The 22,573-nt window shown below is 37.2% G+C and overlaps 1 protein-coding gene across 1 annotated transcript in view; it reads left to right on the top strand.

Annotated features, from left to right (window-relative positions):
• Positions 1-22,573, top strand: part of LOC121377986 (G-protein coupled receptor GRL101-like) — a 131,552-nt gene that overhangs the window by 73,759 nt on the left and 35,220 nt on the right. The window contains exons 6-10 of the mRNA XM_041506082.1: positions 2,135-2,257; positions 3,886-3,984; positions 12,639-12,752; positions 14,056-14,190; positions 22,049-22,198. Coding sequence (XP_041362016.1) covers positions 2,135-2,257; positions 3,886-3,984; positions 12,639-12,752; positions 14,056-14,190; positions 22,049-22,198 — 621 coding nt within the window. The remainder of the gene's footprint in view (positions 1-2,134; positions 2,258-3,885; positions 3,985-12,638; positions 12,753-14,055; positions 14,191-22,048; positions 22,199-22,573) is intronic.

Genomic DNA, 22,573 nt, shown 5'->3' with positions numbered 1-22,573 from the left:
ATTATTATTTTTTAATTTACTTTTTTTTCTGTTTTGCGTGTGTGTATGTATGTGTATGTATGTGTGTCTGTGTGTGTCTGTGTCTGTGTCTGTGTGTATGTGTGTTTGTGTATGTGTATGTATGTATGTATGTATATCTGTGTGTGTTTGTGTGTGTTTGTGTGTGTGCGTCTGTTTGTCTGTCTGTGTGTATGTGTGTGTTTGTGTATGTGTTTGTGTGCGTATGCGTGTTTGTGTATGTATGTGTTTGTGTACGTGTGTCTGTATCTGTGTGCGTTTGTGTATGTTTATATGTGTTTGTGTGCGTTTGCGTATGTTTGTTTGTATGTGTTTGATGTGTGTGTGTGTGAGTGTATGTGTGTGTGTGTGTGCGTGAGTGTATGTGTGTGTGTGTTTGTGAGTGTATGTATGTGAGTGTATGTATGTGTGTGTGTGTTTGTGAGTGTATGTGTGTGTGTGTGTGTGTGTTAGTGTTTGATGTGTGTATGTGTGTGTGTTTGGTGTGTGAGTGTGTGTGTGTGTGTGTGTGTGTGTGTGTGTGAGTGTATATGTGTGTGTGTATGTGTGTGTTTGTGAGTGTATATGTGTGTGTGTGTTTGATGTGTGTATGTGTGTGTGAGTGTATGTGTGTGTGTGAGTGTATGTGTGTGTGTGTGTGTGTGTGTTTGATGTGTGTGTGTGTGTGAGTGTATGTGTGTGTGTATGTGTTTGTGTGTAAGTGTGTGTGTGCGTGTGTGTGAATGTGTGTTTGTGTATGTGTATGTATGTATGTCTGTGTGTGTTTGTGTATGTGTATGTATGTATGTCTGTGTGTGTTTGTGTGTCTGTGTGTGTTTGTGTATGTGTATGTATGTCTGTGTGTGTGTTTGTGTGCCTGTGTGTGTTTGTGTATGTGTATGTATGTATGTCTGTGTGTGTGTGTGTGTCTGTCTGTTTGTGTGTCTGTGTGTGTTTGTGTTTGTGTGCGTATGCGTGTTTGTGTATGTGTTTGTGTACGTGTGTCTGTATCTGTGTGTATCTGTGTGCGTTTGTGTATGTTTGTATAAGAATTGTTTCTCATTTTTTAGGAATTTATCGATGTATAAAAGTCTTTCGTTCTTACCGTCAGCCATGTTAAATAAGCGTAGGAATACATGTATACATACTATTGGATGTTTTTTTTTTTTTTTTTTTTAACAATAAAAACAAATAAAAAATATATTGTAATTTTTTATTTTATTTTTATATAACATGAATATCTCATACAGTTTCCCTTATTTTTTTAATCGAGAAAACAGGTAACTTCCTTTTTTTAAAACGATCACCGAACTGGGTCATTGGACTTCTCGCCCATCCAGCTAAAAATAGTTCCAATCGATCTTGGTCTTCTGTGATGACGTATTTTTATGAGGTTTATGGAAGGATAACGCTTGGTTTTTTAGTGACGTCAGCCAATCAGAATACAGTAAATTGTATAAATTCGGAAAGTTTTTAATTATATGTGTTTGTGTGCGTTTGCGTATGTTTGTTTGTATGTGTGTGTGTGTGTGTGTGTGTATGTGTGTGTGTGTGTGTGAGTGTATGTGTGTGTGTTTGTGAGTGTGTGTGTGTGTGTATGTGTGTGTGTGTGTTTGATGTGTGTGTGTGTGAGTGTATGTGTGTGTTTGTGAGTGTGTGTGTGTGTGTGTGTGTTTGTGAGTGTGTGTGTGTTTGATGTGTGTGTGTATGTGTGTGTGTGTGTGCGTTTGATGCGTGTGTGTTTGTGAGTGTATGTGTGTGTGTGTGTTTGATGTGTGTGTTTGTAAGTGTATGTGTGTGTGTGTGTGTGTGTGTGTGTGTGTGTGTGTGTGTGTCTGTGTGTGAGTGTATGTGTGTGTGTGTTTGATGTGTGTGTTTGTGAGAGTATGTGTGTGTGTGTGTTTGATGTGTGTGTTTGTGAGTGTATGTGTGTGTGTTTGATGTGTGTGTTTGTTAGTGTATGTGTATGTGTTTTTGTTCTGTGTTTGCGTGCGTATCTTTAGAGTTTAAAACAATAATTATTTACAATTCGACATTTTGTTTGTATATATTTCAACCTTAATGGCTTTTTTGTTTAAAAACGAACACGTTTTGACACTTTTAATAAAATAATTTTCTATATGTTTGTTTATTTCAGAGCGACGCGACTGCCACTCTACCGAATTCCGCTGCAACAACTCCCAGTGTATCCCTACGACGTACCTGTGTGACGGACAGCGTGACTGTACGGACGGAACAGACGAAGAAGCCCAGACGTGTAGTACGTCATCTGTGTTATACATATGTGTTTACAGATGTTTATTTTGTTTAACGACACCACTAGGGCACACTAATGTATTAATCATCGGCTATTGGGTGTCAAACATTTGGTAATTTTGACATATAGTCTTAGAGAGGAAACCCGGTACATTTTTCCATTAGTAGCAAGGGATCTTTTATATGCACCATTCCACAGACAGGATAGCACATACCACGGTCTTTTATATACCATGGTTGTGCACTGGATGGAGCGAGAAATAGCCGAAAGGACCCACCGTCGGAGATCGATCCCAGACCGACCGCGCATCAAGCAAACACTTTACCATTGGCTACTTTCTGTTTCTATACATATGTTCACAGACCCACGTATAAAACCCCCATACATACAGGCATACATACCGACATTCACACATATATACACACCTTTTTGCACGCATTGACTTCTTAATCATCGCTATTTCTTGGTGCGGTTCGGATTTAGCTCAGTTCGTTGAGTGCTCCTTTGAGGTGCTTGCATCACAGTATCGAACCACCTCGGTGGATCCATTCAACTGATTTTGTTTTTCTCGTTCCAACCGATGCACCACAACTGGTCAAATGCCGTGGTATGTGCTTTTCTGTCTGTGGGAAAGAGCATATAACAGATCCGTTGCTGAATTAGGAACAATGTGGCAGGTTTCCTCTAGTGGTGTTGTTAAACAAACCAACCAAAAAAACTAAATTCTGTTCACAGATTCACTTATAAAAAACCCATACATACAGACAGTCACAACAAACAAACACATTGACTTCTTAATCATCACTATTTCTCGCTCCAACTAGTGCACCACGACTGGTATATCAAAGGCCGTGGTATGTGTTATCCTGTCTATGGGATGGTGCATATAAAAGATCCCTTGCTGCTAATCGAAAAGAGTATCCCATGAAGTGGCGACAGCGGGTTTCCTCCCTAAATATCTGTATGGTTTTTAACCATATCCCCGACGCCACATAACCGTAAATAAAATGTTTTTAGAGCGTTGTTAAATAAAACATTTCTTTCCTTTTGGTGTATATAAAAGATATCTTGCTACTAATTGAAAAATGTAGAGGGTTTCCTCTCTAAGATAATAACCAAACGTTTGACATCCAATAGCCGATGATTAAAAATTCAATGTGCTTTAGTGGTATCATTGAACAAAACAAATTGTAACTTGTCTTAATCATCAGCTATTGGATGTCAAACATTTAGTAATTGTGACATAAGTCCTGGAGAGGCTACCGGCTACTATTTTTCCACTGCCAGCAAGACATCTTTTATACGCACTTTCCTACAAACAGGACAGCACATATCACAACCTTTCATATACCAGTCGTATGGAACTCGTTGAGAATGGAGCCACCAAGGGGTTTCGATCCTTCGATCCAGTCATATTAGGAGAGCTCTCTATAGACACCAAAAAAACCCCCAAACAAACAAACAAACAAACAAAAACACAAACAAACAAAAACATACAAATTAACAAACAAAAAACTCAAAACTAATAAATTTGAAAAACACATACACACACAGAAATCATATATATATTTTTTATTATTATTATAATGTTTTGGCACAGATACAATGTAAGTGACGTGTTTGTTTTACAGACATCCACTTCAAATGTCCCAGCGGTCTGTACATCCACCGGAAAGTCGTGTGTGACGGCTGGGTGGACTGTAGACACACCCACCTCGACGAGACCGATTGTGAGTAGCATTTTAATATATACCAGTAGGGCCTATATTACATAGCGGCCGGTGAAGGGCCGGTTTCCATTTCACATATACCAGTAGGGCCTATAATATTACGTAGCGGTCGGTAAGTACAACTTTTTTTTGTTTTCAAAATTAGGGGTGTTGTAAAAATATCAAAATTGAGCCATGCAGTGTACTCTGTACCCGTATTGATGTATGTTGTCTGGCTTGTCGTAAAGCGTTTGTCACGGAACATGCTCTTAAATTTGTTTCGCCTGTGGCGATTTTAATTGTGTTAGAGGGCCGTGTGCAGTTTATTGCCCGTAGCCCAGATGGGCAACTTGTTACGTAAGACTTCTGCGCGACCGTCCTCGATCGGTACGCCTAATACACACCCTCAGCCAGGTGCGGAGGCCATGTGGCTAGTAGTTACGTAATATCTCCGGTAGTGCTGTTTATGGCCAGGAGATTGCTCGCGGTTGGCGACAGCCAGACTGACGATCAGAGAGAAATATAGCGACTCTAGTAGATGTAGAATATGAGATGATACGTGAGGTACCGCCTTGTACCCCCAGGCAAAATCCTGATTTATAATAAATAGCTAGTGTTTTAGAGATATCGAGGAAAACGAATAGGAAGGCTCCGAGGGAACGTTAGTCCGTTTGGACTTTGGTAAATATATTATTTCTGCTCTGTGTATAACCTTGATGTGATTGATGTGACTTTAAATATTTTGATACTGTATTATACCAATATTCTTTAGACAGTGTCTTCGGTCATCTGACGAAGTAAATCGTAGACTTTTTGTTCTAACATTATATGAGTATTTGGTAATATAAAGCTTAGCCAGTCATCCTAGCGGACCTAGGTACACTGTAGGTTATTGTCTTTATTGTGATAGGTACCAATATTAATTCTGTGTCACAAGGTTACTGAATGAGTAGTTAGGGTTAATTAAAAATTAACCAGTTAGGAATGGTGTTGTAATTCCTTTATTAATTAACTTCTCCTGGAAGCGTTTCTCAATTATCACACGTGTGGGTGTGGTGTAACGGTGAAGTGATTCGCATATTGTGTAACTAGACACCTAGAGATTAACTAATTAAGTGATCAGTTCTGGGTTGTTATAATTGCTGTTATTAATTAACTACTACGGCTGTACATTTGTCAGCGTAGATTAATACAGATTCCAAAGTGTATTGTGTTTTTGTTGTGTTTCTAGAGAACGAACGTGCTATAATAATATATACTTTATATAAGATCGTATCTCTGATCATACCTGGAGACGAGCCATACTAGGGTTTAACCGCCTGTTACAGAGAGATCTAATAGATATACAGTTAGGAGAGATATTTTGATAATCGTGTTTTATTCAGTTACGGGAATTATAGAATCCCCGTGACAGCGTTCATTTCGTTTTCTCTAGGACAGATGTCGTAAACCATTCTTTGACGTAGATAACGTTTGGAAATACTGAGAAGGTCTGTGTATTGGAGGTGTTTTGAAGTTTCTTCATGGTCACTGGAAATAAAACATCATTTTGGCACCATCCAGTTCTAATAATATGTGTATGACGATCGCGCATGACGCGTGTGTACGAAAATAACTAAATGACGCACTTCCGGTGATTTTTCTGGGTGCACCATCAAATATTTAAGGAGTAAAAAACGCCGCGGCTCTGATTGGTAGTAATACGTGACAGTGAATATTTACGCAAATGCTGCCTTTTATTCTCAAGAAACTAATATGCTTTTATTTGGTATATAATTGTTATGCAATCAATACTATAAGGTGACATGAGTATGAGGTACAATGGAAATGGAACTACGATGTTTCTGCTAAATTGAAGGTTGCTAGTAAAGCAACACACTTCAAACCTCTTAGATGAAATATGAAACCTCCATTTTCTTGCAGACAGATTAAACATAAGGTGCCACACTTTTTTTTTATGTATATCGCCAGTGGCGGTCGATATGATTATGTCAGTTTTATTACAATTTGTTTTTATTGGCAATAACGTATATCTGGTGTGTGTGGGCGGGACGTAGCCCAGTGGTAAAGCGCTCGCCTGATGTGCGGTCGGTTTGGGATCGATCCCCGTCGTTGGGCCCATTGGGCTATTGCTCGTTCCAGTCAGTGCATCAGAATGAATGAATGAATGAATGAATGTTTAACGACACCCCAGCACGAAAAATACATCGGCTATTGGGTGTCAAACTATGGTAATGCAAATAAATAAAGTGATGATCAACATCAATATAAAAATTCAAGGTTTAAACAAAAACAGTGTAAAGAACTGTGCAAAAATACAAATACAAATATCACAGAATTTTACGGACACCGAATTTTACTCTAAACTTCAATTTGTGCTGTATTGGCCATTCTCAAAGAGAATGTTACACCCCTGCACCACGGTGAGGTTACAGCACGCGCAGGGGAGTCAGTGCATCACGACTGGTATATCAAAAACCGTGGTATGTGCTATCCTGTCTGTGGGATGGTGCATATAAAAGATCCCTTGCTACTAATGGAAAAAAGTAGCGGGTTTCCTCTCTAAAACTGTTTATGTCAGAATTACCAAATGTTTGACATCCAATAGCCGATGATTAATAAATCAATGTGCTCTAATGTTGTTACAAAAACTGTCTGGTATGACGGAACCTACACATTTCACTGCCATAGAAATCGACAGACCTGATCATCTCATATGTGCATGGGATATCACTTTACTGGGTAAGTGGGGGAGGTGGGGGTATGTGTTTTAACACCAGACTGATTCACTTCATACACATATGTGGTTGTACTTGTTAGATGTGGTGTCGTGCTCTCATCGGTCATGCATACTTGACCCATTCATTTATCTTGAAGAAGGATCTTCCACCTCAGTGTGAGCACTGTCGATGTACTCTGACGGTACGCCACGTTTTGGTGGAGTGTAAGCATTTCAAGAAAACTAGAAAATATATGTTTGGTCAAAGAACTGCGATGGAATCCTTTCGATCCATATATTCCATCCAGAACTTTTGTTATAATTTTACGTGGTACTGACTAAGTTTTAAGTTTATCTATCTCTGATATTTGTATTTTTCGCACAGTTCTTTACACTATGATTTTATTTAACTCTTGAATGTTTAACTTGATCATGTTCATCACTTGCTATTTGCATTTACCATAGTTTGACACCCAATAGCCGATGTATTTCTCATGCTGGGGTGTTGTTAAACATTCATCGCACCCCCACCCCCTCCCCCCTCCCTCCCCACCAACCGACATTCCGAGTCATGCACGCTTATGAATTCCGTTGTCAGATGGGAGATTATTAATTTCCAATCCGTCTTCCCATTATAGTCTATTTAAGCGGCACGAATGTTTTATTAATGGCTGTTGAAAAACACAAGTAGTATTATTGCACAATCGTACCTAGCTGTCAGCGCTGCGAACGCCAGGCAGTGATTGCACGCTACAGATTGCACCTGCTTTTCCCATTTTCTCCTTTTCCAAGTAGTTATTAATCGAAGAAAATGATAATGTCTGGCCCGCCGCAAGAAAACCAGATGCAGATTGTTTTTGGTTTTTTTTATCGCACTGCCCCCCTTTTCTTTTACTCCTTTGAATTCCATCTCATTTCTTCCCGATCTGTCGACTCCTATCTTTCAACTTCTTTCGTTGTCCACCTCCACATCCCAGTCCTTGTCTCTCCAACCGCTACAGGTGCTTGTCGCAGGGTTGTTTTGCGTTGTTGTTTTTTTTTTTGTTTTTTTTTTTTTTTTTGGGGGGGGGGGGGGGGGGGGTAGGTGGATGTGTGGGTGGGTAGTGGTGGTTGGTTGTTGTTTATTGTTGGGGGTTTTTCATGTTTTTTATTTTTAAGTGTCTCAACTTTAAAATTGTATATATTGAAAAACATTGCCCTCTCCCTTCACGCCCATTGGGTTATTTCTGGTTCTAGCCAGTGCACCACGACTGATATATAAAATGCTGTGATATGTGCTATCCAGCCTGTGGGATGGTGCATATAAAACATCCCTTGCTACTAATGGAAAAATGAGTGGGTTTCTCTCTAAGACTATATGTAAAAATTACCAAATGTTTGACATCCCACAACCGATGATTAATAACTCAATGTGCTCTAGTGGTGTCGTTAAACAAACTAAACTTTAACTTCAGTCGACAGTTTAAGAAAAACTATTTTACAATGGATATTTAAAATGACAAGATGACAACAGGGGCTCTTCGCAGAATATATATTCAAACATAATTCAAAACAGCTATCTTCAGTTTATATCGTTGTGTAAATATTGAGATTGGGGCGAGACATAGCCCAGTGGTACAGCACTCGCTTGATGCACGGTCGGTTTGGGATCGACCCCAGTCAGTGGGCCCATTGGGCTATTTCTCGTTCCAGCCAGTGCACTACGACTAGTATATCAAAGGCGGTGGTATGTGTTTTCCTGGCTGTGGGATGGTGCATATAAAAGATCCATTGCTACTAATCGAAAAGAGTAACTTATGTGGCGACAGTGGGTTTCCTATGTCAATATCTGTGTTGTCCTTAACCATATGTCTGACGCCATATAACCGTAAATATAATGTGTTCAGTGCGTCGTTAAATATAACATTTTCTTCTCTCAATATCTGTGTGGTCCTTAACCATATGTCTGACGCCATATAACCGTAAATATAATGTGTTCAGTGCGTCGTTAAATATAACATTTTCTTCTCTCAATATCTGTGTTGTCCTTAACCATATGTCTGACGCCATATAACCGTAAATATAATGTGTTCAGTGCGTCGTCGTAAATATAACATTTTCTTCTCTCAATATCTGTGTGGTCCTTAACCATATGTCTGACGCCATATAACCGTAAATATAATGTGTTCAGTGCGTCGTTAAATATAACATTTTCTTCTCTCAATATCTGTGTTGTCCTTAACCATATGTCTGACGCCATATAACCGTAAATATAATGTGTTCAGTGCGTCGTTAAATATAACATTTTCTTCTCTCAATATCTGTGTTGTCCTTAACCATATGTCTGACGCCATATAACCGTAAATATAATGTGTTCAGTGCGTCGTTAAATATAACATTTTCTTCTCTCAATATCTGTGTTGTCCTTAACCATATGTCTGACGCCATATAACCGTAAATATAATGTGTTCAGTGCGTCGTTAAATATAACATTTTCTTCTCTCAATATCTGTGTTGTCCTTAACCATATGTCTGACGCCATATAACCGTAAATATAATGTGTTCAGTGCGTCGTTAAATATAACATTTTCTTCTCTCAATATCTGTGTTGTCCTTAACCATATGTCTGACGCCATATAACCGTAAATATAATGTGTTCAGTGCGTCGTTAAATATAACATTTTCTTCTCTCAATATCTGTGTGGTCCTTAACCATATGTCTGACGCCATATAACCGTAAATATAATGTGTTGAGTGCGTCGTTAAATATAACATTTTCTTCTCTCAATATCTGTGTTGTCCTTAACCATATGTCTGACGCCATATAACCGTAAATATAATGTGTTGAGTGCGTCGTTAAATATAACATTTTCTTCCTCCTTCCTAATGAGATCTGTACGAGTCAGTATTTAAAATAGTATTTTATTAACGTGTAAACTTAGATATGTGTATCTATGGTGTTCTCAACTGGCTTGTGATTTTAGAAATTAATTTCGACATTTTCCGGAGGGTGTTTATGCTCTTACAATTTAACGTTCTTTGAATTTTAGAATGCTAGATATTTTTGGAATTTTTTTGTTTGGTTTCCTGGGGGTGTTTTTTTTGTTTTTCTAAAATAATAATAGCATGGCTGAAGAACGTCAATGCAACGCCAATGCTGAAGCCATATTTATCTTGATTCGTTAAAAGCAGCATATCAACAACAAACTAGTAACAGATTGACTGAAATAAACAAATACATTATTCTTGGAATATATCACTATTATTGCACATATTATTTAGCAGGTGAATAAAACTATTAATTCACCCGTAATGTAAGAATAACCATATACATAATTATAGATGTTTAATATACACCTTTAATATAAAAATCCGATTTCGCCGTAACGGTAAATACTATGAAAACGTTTTGAACTAATTAAAGTACATACATAGTTATAATGCATACTGTTAAATAGGCTTCGGCTTCTTTTACTAGCTAATAAAACATTAATAGAATCTATGACCCTTGTGAGGTATAGATAAGGCAATTTTAACCCCAGGGACAAATCCCGAGGGTTGAAATTGCCTTATCTATACCTCACAACGGTGATTGATTCTTTTTCTTGCCCATTTAATTGCAGTAACAAAACATTAATTTTGTAAGCTACGTACGGTTTGTTTATTGTTGAACGATTCGTAAACAGTTTACCTACAAACAATGAAACTCATTTAATCATACGCTGAAATTATAGTCCAACTTATGCAACGACATAAAATTAAAAACATAAACATAAAAACTTAACAATAAATATAAATATTAATTTGTTTAAACGTTTTTAAAACAATGATACAACGTGAAATGACAAACAGAATTTTGAAAGCCATGAGTTATGATGTCAATCGCCGTAAAACATGAGTTATGACGTCACGCGTATGTAGAAATAGTCTAGCCCTCGGGCCAGACAGATCTATCTGGTCCTAGGATCAGACAGATTTTTCTAGCACCGTGCAAAAGCTGGATAACCCTGTCCAGAGGGCCATCCAATAACGTTATTAAAAGCATGACGGCATAGCATTTGTATGACGTCAAACTTAAATAAAGACTAACACAAGAAATGTATGTTCATAAAAACAGCTATGTAGACTTTGGCCCTAACAATGGCTTTACAAGCCATTTGCGTGTGTTCATAAAATAGTTACATTTAAATAAATAGCAATATTCATCTCCAGTACTATAATTTCCTTCACACAAAGTACATATCTACACAATCTGTTTTCCACATCTCTAACACCCCGCCTCTCCTTCGTGTCCCTACCTGAGTCCACCCCCCCCCCCCCACCTCCCCTCTTCAAACTGTGCGCATTTCTTACTCAGTTATTGCTGAATGACAAAATATTATCAGTTTAGTAGAACTGTCTCTCAGCGCTTCCAGTAAACCTAAATAAAAAGGAACTCAATTAACTAATCTTGTTAGTCATCGACGATTAGATGGTAAACATATGGTAAACATATGTTAAGTTCGATATGGTTATAGACCACCAACGAACAAACCTGCTGTTAAAGGATAACGGTAAAAAAGAAATTATATCAGTTTTACTGGGGAAATGTTAACGCTATTACCAATGAGAAACGATTTAGTGTAAGATAACCTAAAGGACGTCCGGACCCACATAGAGGGCATACGATGTTAAAAACACATTGTTGTCTTTGAATTTCCGGTTTTCGATTCTGGTAGATATTTTATTATATTGATTGATTGATAGACTGACTGACTGATCGATCGATTGATTTATTGATTATTTGTTTGTTTGTGTGCTCATTTTATTTGTTTGTTTGGTTTGTTTGTTTGTTTGTTTGTTTGTAAGCAAAACGATTATGGTTCAGAAAAATAACATTGCATTTTTTTTTTTTTTTTTTTTTTTTTACTTTGGTCCAGTTTAGACCGAACATAAAACAAATTAAATGATGTAATAATCGATTTTTTGTCTGACCGTACTGTTAACTGTTCTATTACAAAAGTGTTAAAGTGGAAACACGACGGAACGAGTCCCTTTAAATATTAATGCCGCCATCGTCTGTTTTCAGTTTTAAATGAGTTAGAGAACTGTGTTCTGCAAGCTTCCGAAAACACATTGAAGCCGGTTTTTTTTACCCCAGGGATACGCGCGTCTTATCAAAAACAAAATCGAAAGCTATGTACATGATGTTTGAAGAAAAGATAATAATGTTAGTGAACAAAATCAATAATGTTTCACGTCATTATAACATTTATTCTTGAACCATTTGGTCTTTGAGAAATGAAACGTAATTTTAATAAAATGATTATCTCTATATATATATAACATAGTACTATAATGCTATGATTGCGACATGTCGTCTGTAGAGGTGTTGAGCTATAAACCTCGAGGCTGATAGTTTCAGAGTTCGCTTCTATCTCTCTTCACCCCCTCTTAATTACTATTACCACCACCACCACCACAACTACAACCACAACAATAACAACTACTACTGCTACTACTACTACTACTACTACTACTACTACTACTACTACTACTACTACTACTACTACTACTACCATTACTACCACTACTACTACTAACAATAATACTAATACTACAACAACTACTACTACTTCTACTATTACTACTACTACTACTACTACTACCGCTACTACTACTACTACTACTACTACTACTACCAATAATATTAGTACTACAACTACAACTACTACTACTTCTACTACTATTACTATTACTACTACTATAACTCCTACTGTTGGAATTATTATTATTATTATTATTATTACTACTATAACTGCTACTATTATTACTACTACTATTACTATAACTACTACTATTACTGTTACTGTTACTAATATATCTAGTGTTATCTACAGGCTGTCGATGTACAGACAGTCAGTTTGAGTTTCAGAACAATCATTGATTTGGAATCACCAACTATTACTATTATCATTAGTATTATTATTATTTACAGGTGGTCTGTGTACTGACAGTCAGTTTGCGTGTCATAACAATCAGTGTATCGAATTCGCCAATGTGTGCGACAACGTCTGCGACTGCGTCACGTGCGAAGATGAGATCAACTGCGGTACGTATAGCCAGCCGTTAAAGTGACATACCCTAGTTTTTTAAAACACACGTTCGTCTAAGAATTAATGAGCGTGGCATTGATAAACTAGAGCCCTCTCCCTATGAAAAGAATAATTAATTACTTAATCAAATGTAAGTTGGGGGCGGGGGGGGGGGGGGGGGGGGCGCGTCGGTTCCATAGAGCCCTCGCCTAAATCTACAGCATCAGTTTGTTTGCAAACGGGGTCGGGGAACTCTACCGGTCTCGGTGACGCAGTGGTTAAGGCATCGGACTATAGGCTGGTAGGTACAGGGTTCGCAGCCCGGTACCGACTCCAAACCAGAGCGAGTTCTTAAGGGCTCAATGGGGCACTACACCCTCTTCAGTCTCACTGATTACCAACCAACTAACAACTAACCCACTGTCCTGGACAGCCAACCCAGATAGCTGAGGTGTGTGCCCAGGACAGCGTGCTTGAACCTTAATTGGATATAAGCACGAAAACAAGTTGAAATGAAATGAATGGGAAACTGTGAATAGTAGGCATAGCTATCGTTGGGAATCGAGTGGAATTTCATTAGCGATCATCGGTTATAATCGGTTTCCACCACTGGTCCAGTCGATCATCGTTCGATTTCACAAACGGTTAGAATTATACGAACATAAGAAGGATTTGAATTATACGGTCCATGCACCTATATACTTATTGTTCAACCTACAATTGGCTATTTTTGCATGTACCTTAATAACTATTTACTATATTTCTTCTTTAACATGAAAACGAACCCAAACCACAACATAATCATATAAACCGAAGGAAGTGTTTCCACAAAATCGATTTTGGATTTTTATTTTTTTTAAATCGATCATCACATCAGTAGAGCGAAATTGATCAATTTTCGATTATACTCGATCAGTGAAACATCACAAAACGTAGCCCCCATTGGATTGTTGGAATGTCATTCGCATAAAATCTTCCGCTTGACGTCATCTAGTGTATAAAATTTATATTTTCATTTAATTTTTTAGAAAAGAAAAAAGAAGTGAAATCATACCCCTAAATAACCCCAAACAAAACTTACCCCCACAAAAAAACCCCACTAAAAACGCACAGCCCCCTCCCCCGCCCCCCCCCCCCCAGAAAAAAAAACCCAATAAAAAAAAAAAAAACCCAACAAACTAACTAACAAACAAACAAAAACAAACAAACAAAAACAAAACTAACAAACAAACAAAAATAAAAAACCAAACAAAAACAGAAATCGACAAAAAAAACACAACAACAACTCTGGTATCTTGTTATGTTCGGTTATGTTCCCAGGTCCGGTTACGAAGTGCGAGCCGGGGAAACACTACCACTGCCGAGAACACGACCGCTGTATCAAGAGTCAGTACCTGTGTGACAACACCAACAACTGTCTCAACACCAAGAGCGGGGCCGACGAGTACTTCTGTTGTAAGTCTAACACATCTCTCTCTCTCTCTCTCTCTCTCTCTCTCTCTCTCTCTCTCTCTCTCTCTCTCTCTCTCTCTCTCTCTCTCTCTCTCTCTCTCTCTCTCTCTCTCTTACCTCCGCGCCCTTCTGTAGATACGGTACTGCAAATGTAATTGATATCTCATTTTTTGAAGTGTGCAAACTCATATTGTATGATAAAAAATGTGTTTTGTTTAACGACACTAGATCACATTGATTTATTAATCATCGGATATTGAATGTTAAAAATTTGGCAATTCTGACATATATTCTTCGAGTGGAAACCCGCTACATTTTTTAGTTAGTAGCAAGGGGTCTTTTATATTTCACATACGGGATAGCACATACCACGGCCTCTGATATACAAGTCGTGGTGAACTAGCTGAAACGAGAAATTGCTCAATGGGCCATTGACGGGAATCGATCCTAGACCAACCGAACATAAGACGAGCGCTTTACAGCTGGGCTACGTCCCCTCCTCCACCCCCCCCCCCCCCCCCCCCCCCCCCCCCCACACACACACCTCCACCATATTATGATATGACTGCAGACTTCAATCGGTAATATAAATCACATCTGACTGAAAACATGGCATACTGTCTCTCTAACGCCATCCCAAATATCACCGTCATTATTAATGAGATCATAATCCTCGGCAAAACATTTTGTAATTGTTTTATACTTTCTGTGTAATGGGTCTGTCAACTTTGTTATTACACTGAACAAATCAAATAATTCTTTAAAAACTACGTTCATTACCGGATCCGTCTACACATTATATTTATTACACCGACGTTACTGTGTTGTCAATCAATACATTCCACACACGAACAAGTCTATTACGATCAATTGTTTGATGCGATTCCGACTGATCTGTAAATTGAACAACGCTTTATCAAATTAATTAAGTGAGTAAAGTGACACATGGTTATTATACATTGCCGTTAAAGGCACTCAGTCACGGATTTAGTGAGCCTTATTTCTCTAAATATGGATTATAAATGACAATTACATTAATTTGGAATGTATCACCCAAAACATTTTAATCGAACCACGATTGAGGGAATCCCATAACTACCAGTGAGCAGCTTCATTTTTAAAAATTGGAACTCTTTTATGAGGAGTCTAAAACGTACGACAAATCCTAGTATTGATGAGGCTATATAGACCGGCCTCGGTGGCGTCGTGGCAGGCCATCGGTCTACAGGCTGGTAGGTACTGGGTTCGGATCCCAGTCGAGGCATGGGATTTTTAATCCAGATACCGACTCCAAACCCTGAGTGAGTGCTCCGCAAGGCTCAATGGGTAGGTGTAAACCACTTGCACCGACCAGTGATCCATAACTGGTTCAACAAAGGCCATGGTTTGTGCTATCCTGCCTGTGGGAAGCGCAAATAAAAGATCCCTTGCTGCTAATCGGGAGAGTAGCCCATGTAGTGGCAACAGCGGGTTTCCTCTCAAAATATGTGTGGTCCTTAACCATATGTCTGACGCCATATAACCGTAAATAAAATGTGTTGAGTGCGTCGTTAAATAAAACATTTATTTCTTTCTTGATGAGGCTATATATACGACAGCCGTGTAAAGTACCTTTGAATTTTATATAAAGTGCACGACCGCCGTATATAGACTTTAAAATATATTTAAACTCACGATTTTTGTTTATTATTATTATTCTTTGTTTTATTTATGTTTTGGGTGGGTTTTTTTTTGTTATTTTGTATTATTATTATTATTTATTTATTTATTTATTTTTGTTTGTTTGTTTGTTTGAGTTTTTTGGGGGGTTTGTTTGGGGGTTTTTTTTGGGGGGTATTGTTTTTTGTTTTTTTTGTTGTTGTTTTTTTTCGGGGGGGGGGGCTATCGTACACAGGACCACTGCGGGCGCGTGTTCAGAAATTTTAGCAAGGGGGGGTCTAGACTGAGGTGAGCAACATTCATTCATTCATTCATTCAGATATTATTATTATTATTATTATTATTATAGTACTGAAGGGGCAATATTATGCTATTCATATACGGTAGCAGGGTTTGTACCAGAGGGTAAAATTTTATTGCAGATTTAATTTCTTTTTTTAAGTTAACATTTGACAAAATTAATGACAAATTAATTACTGTATGATTTTCTTAACCCTAACCCTACACCTAACCCATTTTATTAGACATTGTAAATATTTAATTCCATAGCGCAATACCTAAAAATTTCTTTCTGCCAGAAACACTGGGTAGGTGTCTATGGAAAACGTACACAAAAGGGTCCGCTAGATTCATATTCAACCCCCATTCCCCTGTTCAGACCACGCACTATTTGTACTTAGTATGTATTCCTCCTGTTCCGAGTGGTTCGGTAATATGAATCAATCAGAAAAAATAAAACGTGAAACTATAAATCAAGATTATCAAAACGGAGGATTAAGAATGATTAATATTTCAATTTATATAACAGCCTTAAAATCAACATGGATAAGAAGACTACTTACAAATGATTCAAAATGGATACATCTTTTTTCATCTATTACAAAGGTATCAATACATGATTTAATTATATATGGGGATCAATTTGTTAGCAAAAAAATACAAAATACAAGTAATCCTTTTTGGAAAGATGTTCTTGAAAGCTGGAGAAAAATTCAATGTGAAGAAATCATTGAAAGTATAGACGACATAGTTGGTGTCAATATTTGGCACAACAGTAAAATATTAAAAGATAAAAAACCTATTTTCTACAAAAAGTATGCCGAAAAGGGAATTATTTTTATAAATGATTTAATTGGTGTACATGGTGGCTTTCTAACTGTTGACGAATTTATGGTGAAGTATAATATAATAACGATTTTGTTTAGATTATACGTCTTTAATTAAAGCAGTAAAATGTTTCATTGAAAAATATGGAAAATTAAATTGTCAAACTCTGAATTTTTCCCCTAATTATAAACCAGTTTATCCACAAAAGTTAAAGCAGATTTTAAAAGAGAAACAAGGTTGCAAGGAACAATATAAACTGCTATGCAAAACATCACAAATACCAAAATCACAATTAAAATATCAGGAAAAAGGTTTGAACTATTCATTAAGGGAATGGAAAATATATTATAGCATACCCTTTAAATGTACTAGAGATACAACTTTGCGGTGTTTCGGTACAGAATATTGCATCGAATACTCGCAACTAACCATTTTTTTATATACTATTCACTATATAGATACCAATAAATGTACTTTCTGTAATCTGCTGCCAGAGACAATGGAACACTTATTCTATGATTGTCATTTTGTTAAAAAAAACTATGGAAATCTATTGCAAATTGGATAACAAATACTATGGGTGAACATATTACTTTTGATAAACATATAGTTATTTTAGGTTTGCCTAATGAACAAAACAGCAGTGTAGTAAATTGGATGATTATTAATATAAAATATTATATTTATTCTATAAAAATACAAAAACAAAAATTGAACTTACGATTATTACAACGGACAATTACAAACAAATTAGAAATTCAAAGGTGTATTCTGCTTAAAAACTGTGAATACGAATATTTTGAAACATATTGGAAGAAATGGTATAATTTATTTATTGACAATTTTACATGAAATTTTTCAACTGTAGTTTAACATACTGGCTTAGAGACAAACATTAAAAGATAAAATTTGCAACCAGTTATTCTTTTCTTTCACTTGTGATATTTCGTTTTTCCCCTTTCTTCTTTCTCTTCTTTCTCTTCTTTCTTGCTCCCAGAAATAATTAACACTAATTACCGACATGTATGAAAACTGATGTACATGGATATTTGTGTGTGTGTGGGGGGGGGGGGGGGGGGGGGGGGGGGGGGGGGGGTGAGTAGGTGAGTGGATGAGAGAGTTTTTTTTAATGCAGTATATGTTTTAAACATGAACATTGTGTACATGTAAATAGCCTGCTGATATTAATACAAATGTTATAGCCGCTAAGGCTATATAGAAACTTATAGCGAAATTAATTGTGGTCTGTGGCTGTTTATAGTACATGAGCCCTCGTTAGCGGAGGCCATATACACGGCCGTCGTATATATAGCCACTGCGTATATAAACACCGTCTAGTTCACAGTATTATTTTAAAATGTAATAATTCCTATTCCAAGCCAGCTGTAATTACCCATGGTGTTATGGCATATTTTGCATAATAATAAATTTGACAAAGTGAAAAATTAATGCGGTGTTTAGATTTTTCCGCGTACAACAAACAGTTTGCTGCATTGTATTGATTTTTCCAACTAATAAAATATTTCTACGATTAAACTTACATATTAAATATATTTTCTGGTTTAGAATATCAGTGTCTGTATATTCAATATGTTTCTGGCTGTCTTAATATTTGTAAGAAGCCCAAACTAGATTTTGTCTTCAAATAATTTCGTACGTACAAAAAAAAATTATTTTTGGAAATAAAATATTAGAACGATCAGAAATACGTTTAATATACAGCCACTAATATTTTATGCAGAAAAATATATTTGATATGTAATTACAATCGTTAAAAAGTCTTTGTTAGTCGATAACATCTTACAAAGTGCAGCAAACTCAAGAATGTCCCTTTAATGTATAAGCTTATTATCATTCAGTACATGTTTATATACATTTTTAATAACTTATTTTCATTGTTTTTCTTTTGATTTAAACTACGTCGCAGAGGACGGTCAAGCGTTCTCGTTACACGAGTTTAGCAAATCGTTTTGACACTGCGGTTATTCGTGGGTTGCCCATCACGTGACTATAAAAATAATACGTCACACCTCTTCGCTCCAAATAGCCGTTATTTTTTCCTGAATTATGGACCGTTGATATAATTCTACTATGTTTACAAAATATCAGTAATAAGTGGGATATGATGGTTATGTAGATGGTTGAATAAAGTATTTTTAGCGACAAATCAAATATATTTATTTTCAGATAATACTTTGTTAGGTCATTAATTAGGTCAACCATCCGTGACTGGTCGCCTTTAAACAGACCGGTGTGTTGTCTGTAGAATGTATTTCGATGTGAGACTTCTATTAATATAATAATGAATTCCGGTCATCATTGATCTTTTGTCCATCGTATTAATGTCGTCATAACTTTTCTTCAAACACCTAATTTAAAGCATCGTGGTTAATTTCGCGTTGTCGGTATCACGGCTCGTGTAGATTGCAGTTTCGCGCAGACAAAAAAAAAAAAAAACGGAAAAAAAAAGAAGAAGACCCCCCCCCCCCCCCCCCCCCCGCAAACAAACCACAAGAAGAAAAATGGAAATAAAGTAATTGAAATGAAGCAATGAAATTAGTTTCAAAGAGCCCAACAAAGAAATAGAGTCAATGTTTATACGAGGCAATTATTTCAAACCGAGCGGTAACTCGAGCATTAAACGATGTTTGCTGTTAGAACATGGATTAATGGAATGACATCAAAGGAAAGGGAAGTGGGCGGGGGAAAACCAAACAAAGTAACAAACGTTTACATTCCCCATGCCATATATATAAATAAATAAATAAATATATATATATATATATATATATATATATATATATATATATATATATATATATATATATATATATATATATATATATATACAGCGAAACCCCTCTAAACCGGACACCCTCGGAACCAAATAAAATGTCCGGTATTAAGAGGTATTCTGTTTAGAGAGGTTAAGTTCTGTATCGAATTTTATAAAAGGACCGTGAAAACTGTCCGGTTTCGGGGAATTCCGATTTACACAGGGTCCGGTTTTGAGGGATTTCACTGCATATATATATATATATATATATATATATATATATATATATATATATATATATATATATATATATATATATATATATATATATATATTATGTTGTTTAGCTGTTTTTGGCCATGGGACATTTTTGATACGGCCATTGTTACAGTAGTGGATATAGAAATGGTTGAATTATGGGGGTGTAACCTCACCCCACCCCCCACCCCCCAATCACACACGCGCACACAAAGTTGGTTTTGTTTAACTACACCACTAGAGCACATTGATTTATTGATTATCGGCTATTGGAAAGAAAGAAAGACATGTTTTATCTAACGACGCACTCAACACATTTTATTTACGGTCATATGGCGTCAGACATATGGTTAAGGACCACACAGATATTGAGAGAGTAAACCCGCTGTCGCCACTTCATGGGTTACTCATTCCGATTAGCAGCAATGGGCCCACCGACTGGGATCGATCCCACACCGACCGCGCATCGAGCGAACGCTGTACCACTGGGCTACGTCCCACCCCCGGCTATTGGATGTGAAACATTTGGTAATTTTGACAGAGAGTCTTAGAGAGGAAAACCAACAGCTACAATTTTCCATTAGTAGCAAGGGATCTTTTTTATGCACCATCCCACAGACAGAATAGCACATACAACGGCCTTTTATATTATACCAATTGTAGTGCACTGGCTGGAACGAGAAATAGCCCAATGGGCCCACCAACGGGGATCGATCCTATACCGCCCGCGCATCAAGCAAGCGCTTTAGCTACGTCCCGCTCCCACACGCGCGCGCATGCACGTACTCACACATCCACAAACACATACACCATATGAGCGCTGTAAGTGCCAAATATTATTATCACAACATACAGTTCATTTATGAACTTCTTTGTGAAAACCAGTACCCCATCCAGAAATTGCTTTTTATTAGACGATGGATGATTCGGTCTGTATGACATCAGGGCATTGCCGTACATAGCTATTGACCACATTATACCATTCTATATTTATTGATACATCAGCAATAATGTGTTGATTATATTACGTTTATTGTAATTTCCTAAAAACATAAACGGGCAGTGTTAAAACTAGGATGCGAAAAATCAACGAACAATCCTCCACAATATAGGTAGCAGTATTTCAGCGGTTAACAATTCAAAGTGAACCCAACTTTTCATGCCACAATTAATGCTACCAGTCCTGACATTGGTGATACATGTGACAATGTTTATTGCAGTAACATTTTGCTTCATTTGACCAGTGAAATGCTGTAATTCAGTTTGAACTAGCGTCAACGTACCAACTAATATAGACCTTGAAACATGCGCGTGGTCCTGTTAAAACTAGGCTGACGATTTTGTGCGGAACTACACTAGTTAAAGTCGCTCACCGTTATGTCTGAAATGAATAGATTGGTCCCCATTTGCTTTTGATTTACATTAAGGTTGAGGGTTTGTAGTATTTATATGCATGGGTATATGTTGATTTAAACGCTGCGTGTAGCAATTTTGGCACTGGTTGTATCAAGCCGTTGGACAAACCAACGGTCCCAGCCCCGTTTCTAGAGAAGACTGCCATATACATAATGCGTTTCAGTCTACGTTCTAATACTGTAGCGCGATCGATCTAGGATCGATTCCCGTCGGTGGGCCCATTGGGCCTTTCTCGTTCCAGCCAGTGCTCCACAGCTGTTGTAACAAAGTCCGTGGTATATACTATCCTGCCTGTGGGATGGTGCATATAATAGATCCCTTGCTGCTAATCGAAAAGAGTAGTCCATGAAGTGGCGACAGCGGTTTTCCTCTCTCACTGTCAGTGTGGTCTTTAACCATATATCCGACGCCATAAAACCGTAAATAAAATGTTTTGAGTGCGTCGTTAAATAACACATTTCCTTAACCATATGTCTGACGTCATATAACCGTAAATAAAATGTGTTGAGTGTGTCGTTAAAATCAAACATTTCCTTCATTTCTTCTAATATTCTAGGCGCACTTTGTTCTTTTAGTTTGCATGTCCTCCTTATCAAAAGCTCCTTAATCTGCTCTGCTTATAGATGTATGTGTGTGAATTTACAGGGAATATTTCCAACGGGTGTCGAGACTTCCGGAATAACGGCAGAACGTCGGAGGAATACATCGTTTGTCCCGAGGGACGCTGTCTGCCGGCGTCGTTACGGTGTGACCACATCAACGACTGTCTTAACGGCGAGGACGAACTAAACTGTGGTCAGTCTCTCTACTGTCTATGGTAATATTGATGATGATGATGATGATGATGATGGTGGTGGTGAGGGCCATGATGATTGATGGTGTCTGGTAGTGGCGATTGTTTGATGGTGAAGTGTGATGAGTTTTAGGATAATGATCTTAATTATGATTATGATTATTGTGATGATCATACTGATGATGATGATGATGATGATGATGAAGGGGATGGTGAATATGTGATGATTTTTATGATAGTGGTGTTAATTATGATTATGATTATTGTGATGATCATACTGATGATGATGATGATGATGATGATGAAGGGGATGGTGAATATGTGATGATTTTTATGATAGTGGTGTTAATTATGATTATGATTATTGTGATGATGGT

This window comes from Gigantopelta aegis, chromosome 7, assembly GCF_016097555.1.
Source record: "Gigantopelta aegis isolate Gae_Host chromosome 7, Gae_host_genome, whole genome shotgun sequence".
Taxonomy (NCBI): Eukaryota; Metazoa; Mollusca; class Gastropoda; order Neomphalida; family Peltospiridae; genus Gigantopelta; species Gigantopelta aegis.
The sequence above is the reverse complement of the archived record's forward strand: the minus strand, read 5'-3'. Positions and strand labels throughout refer to the sequence as shown.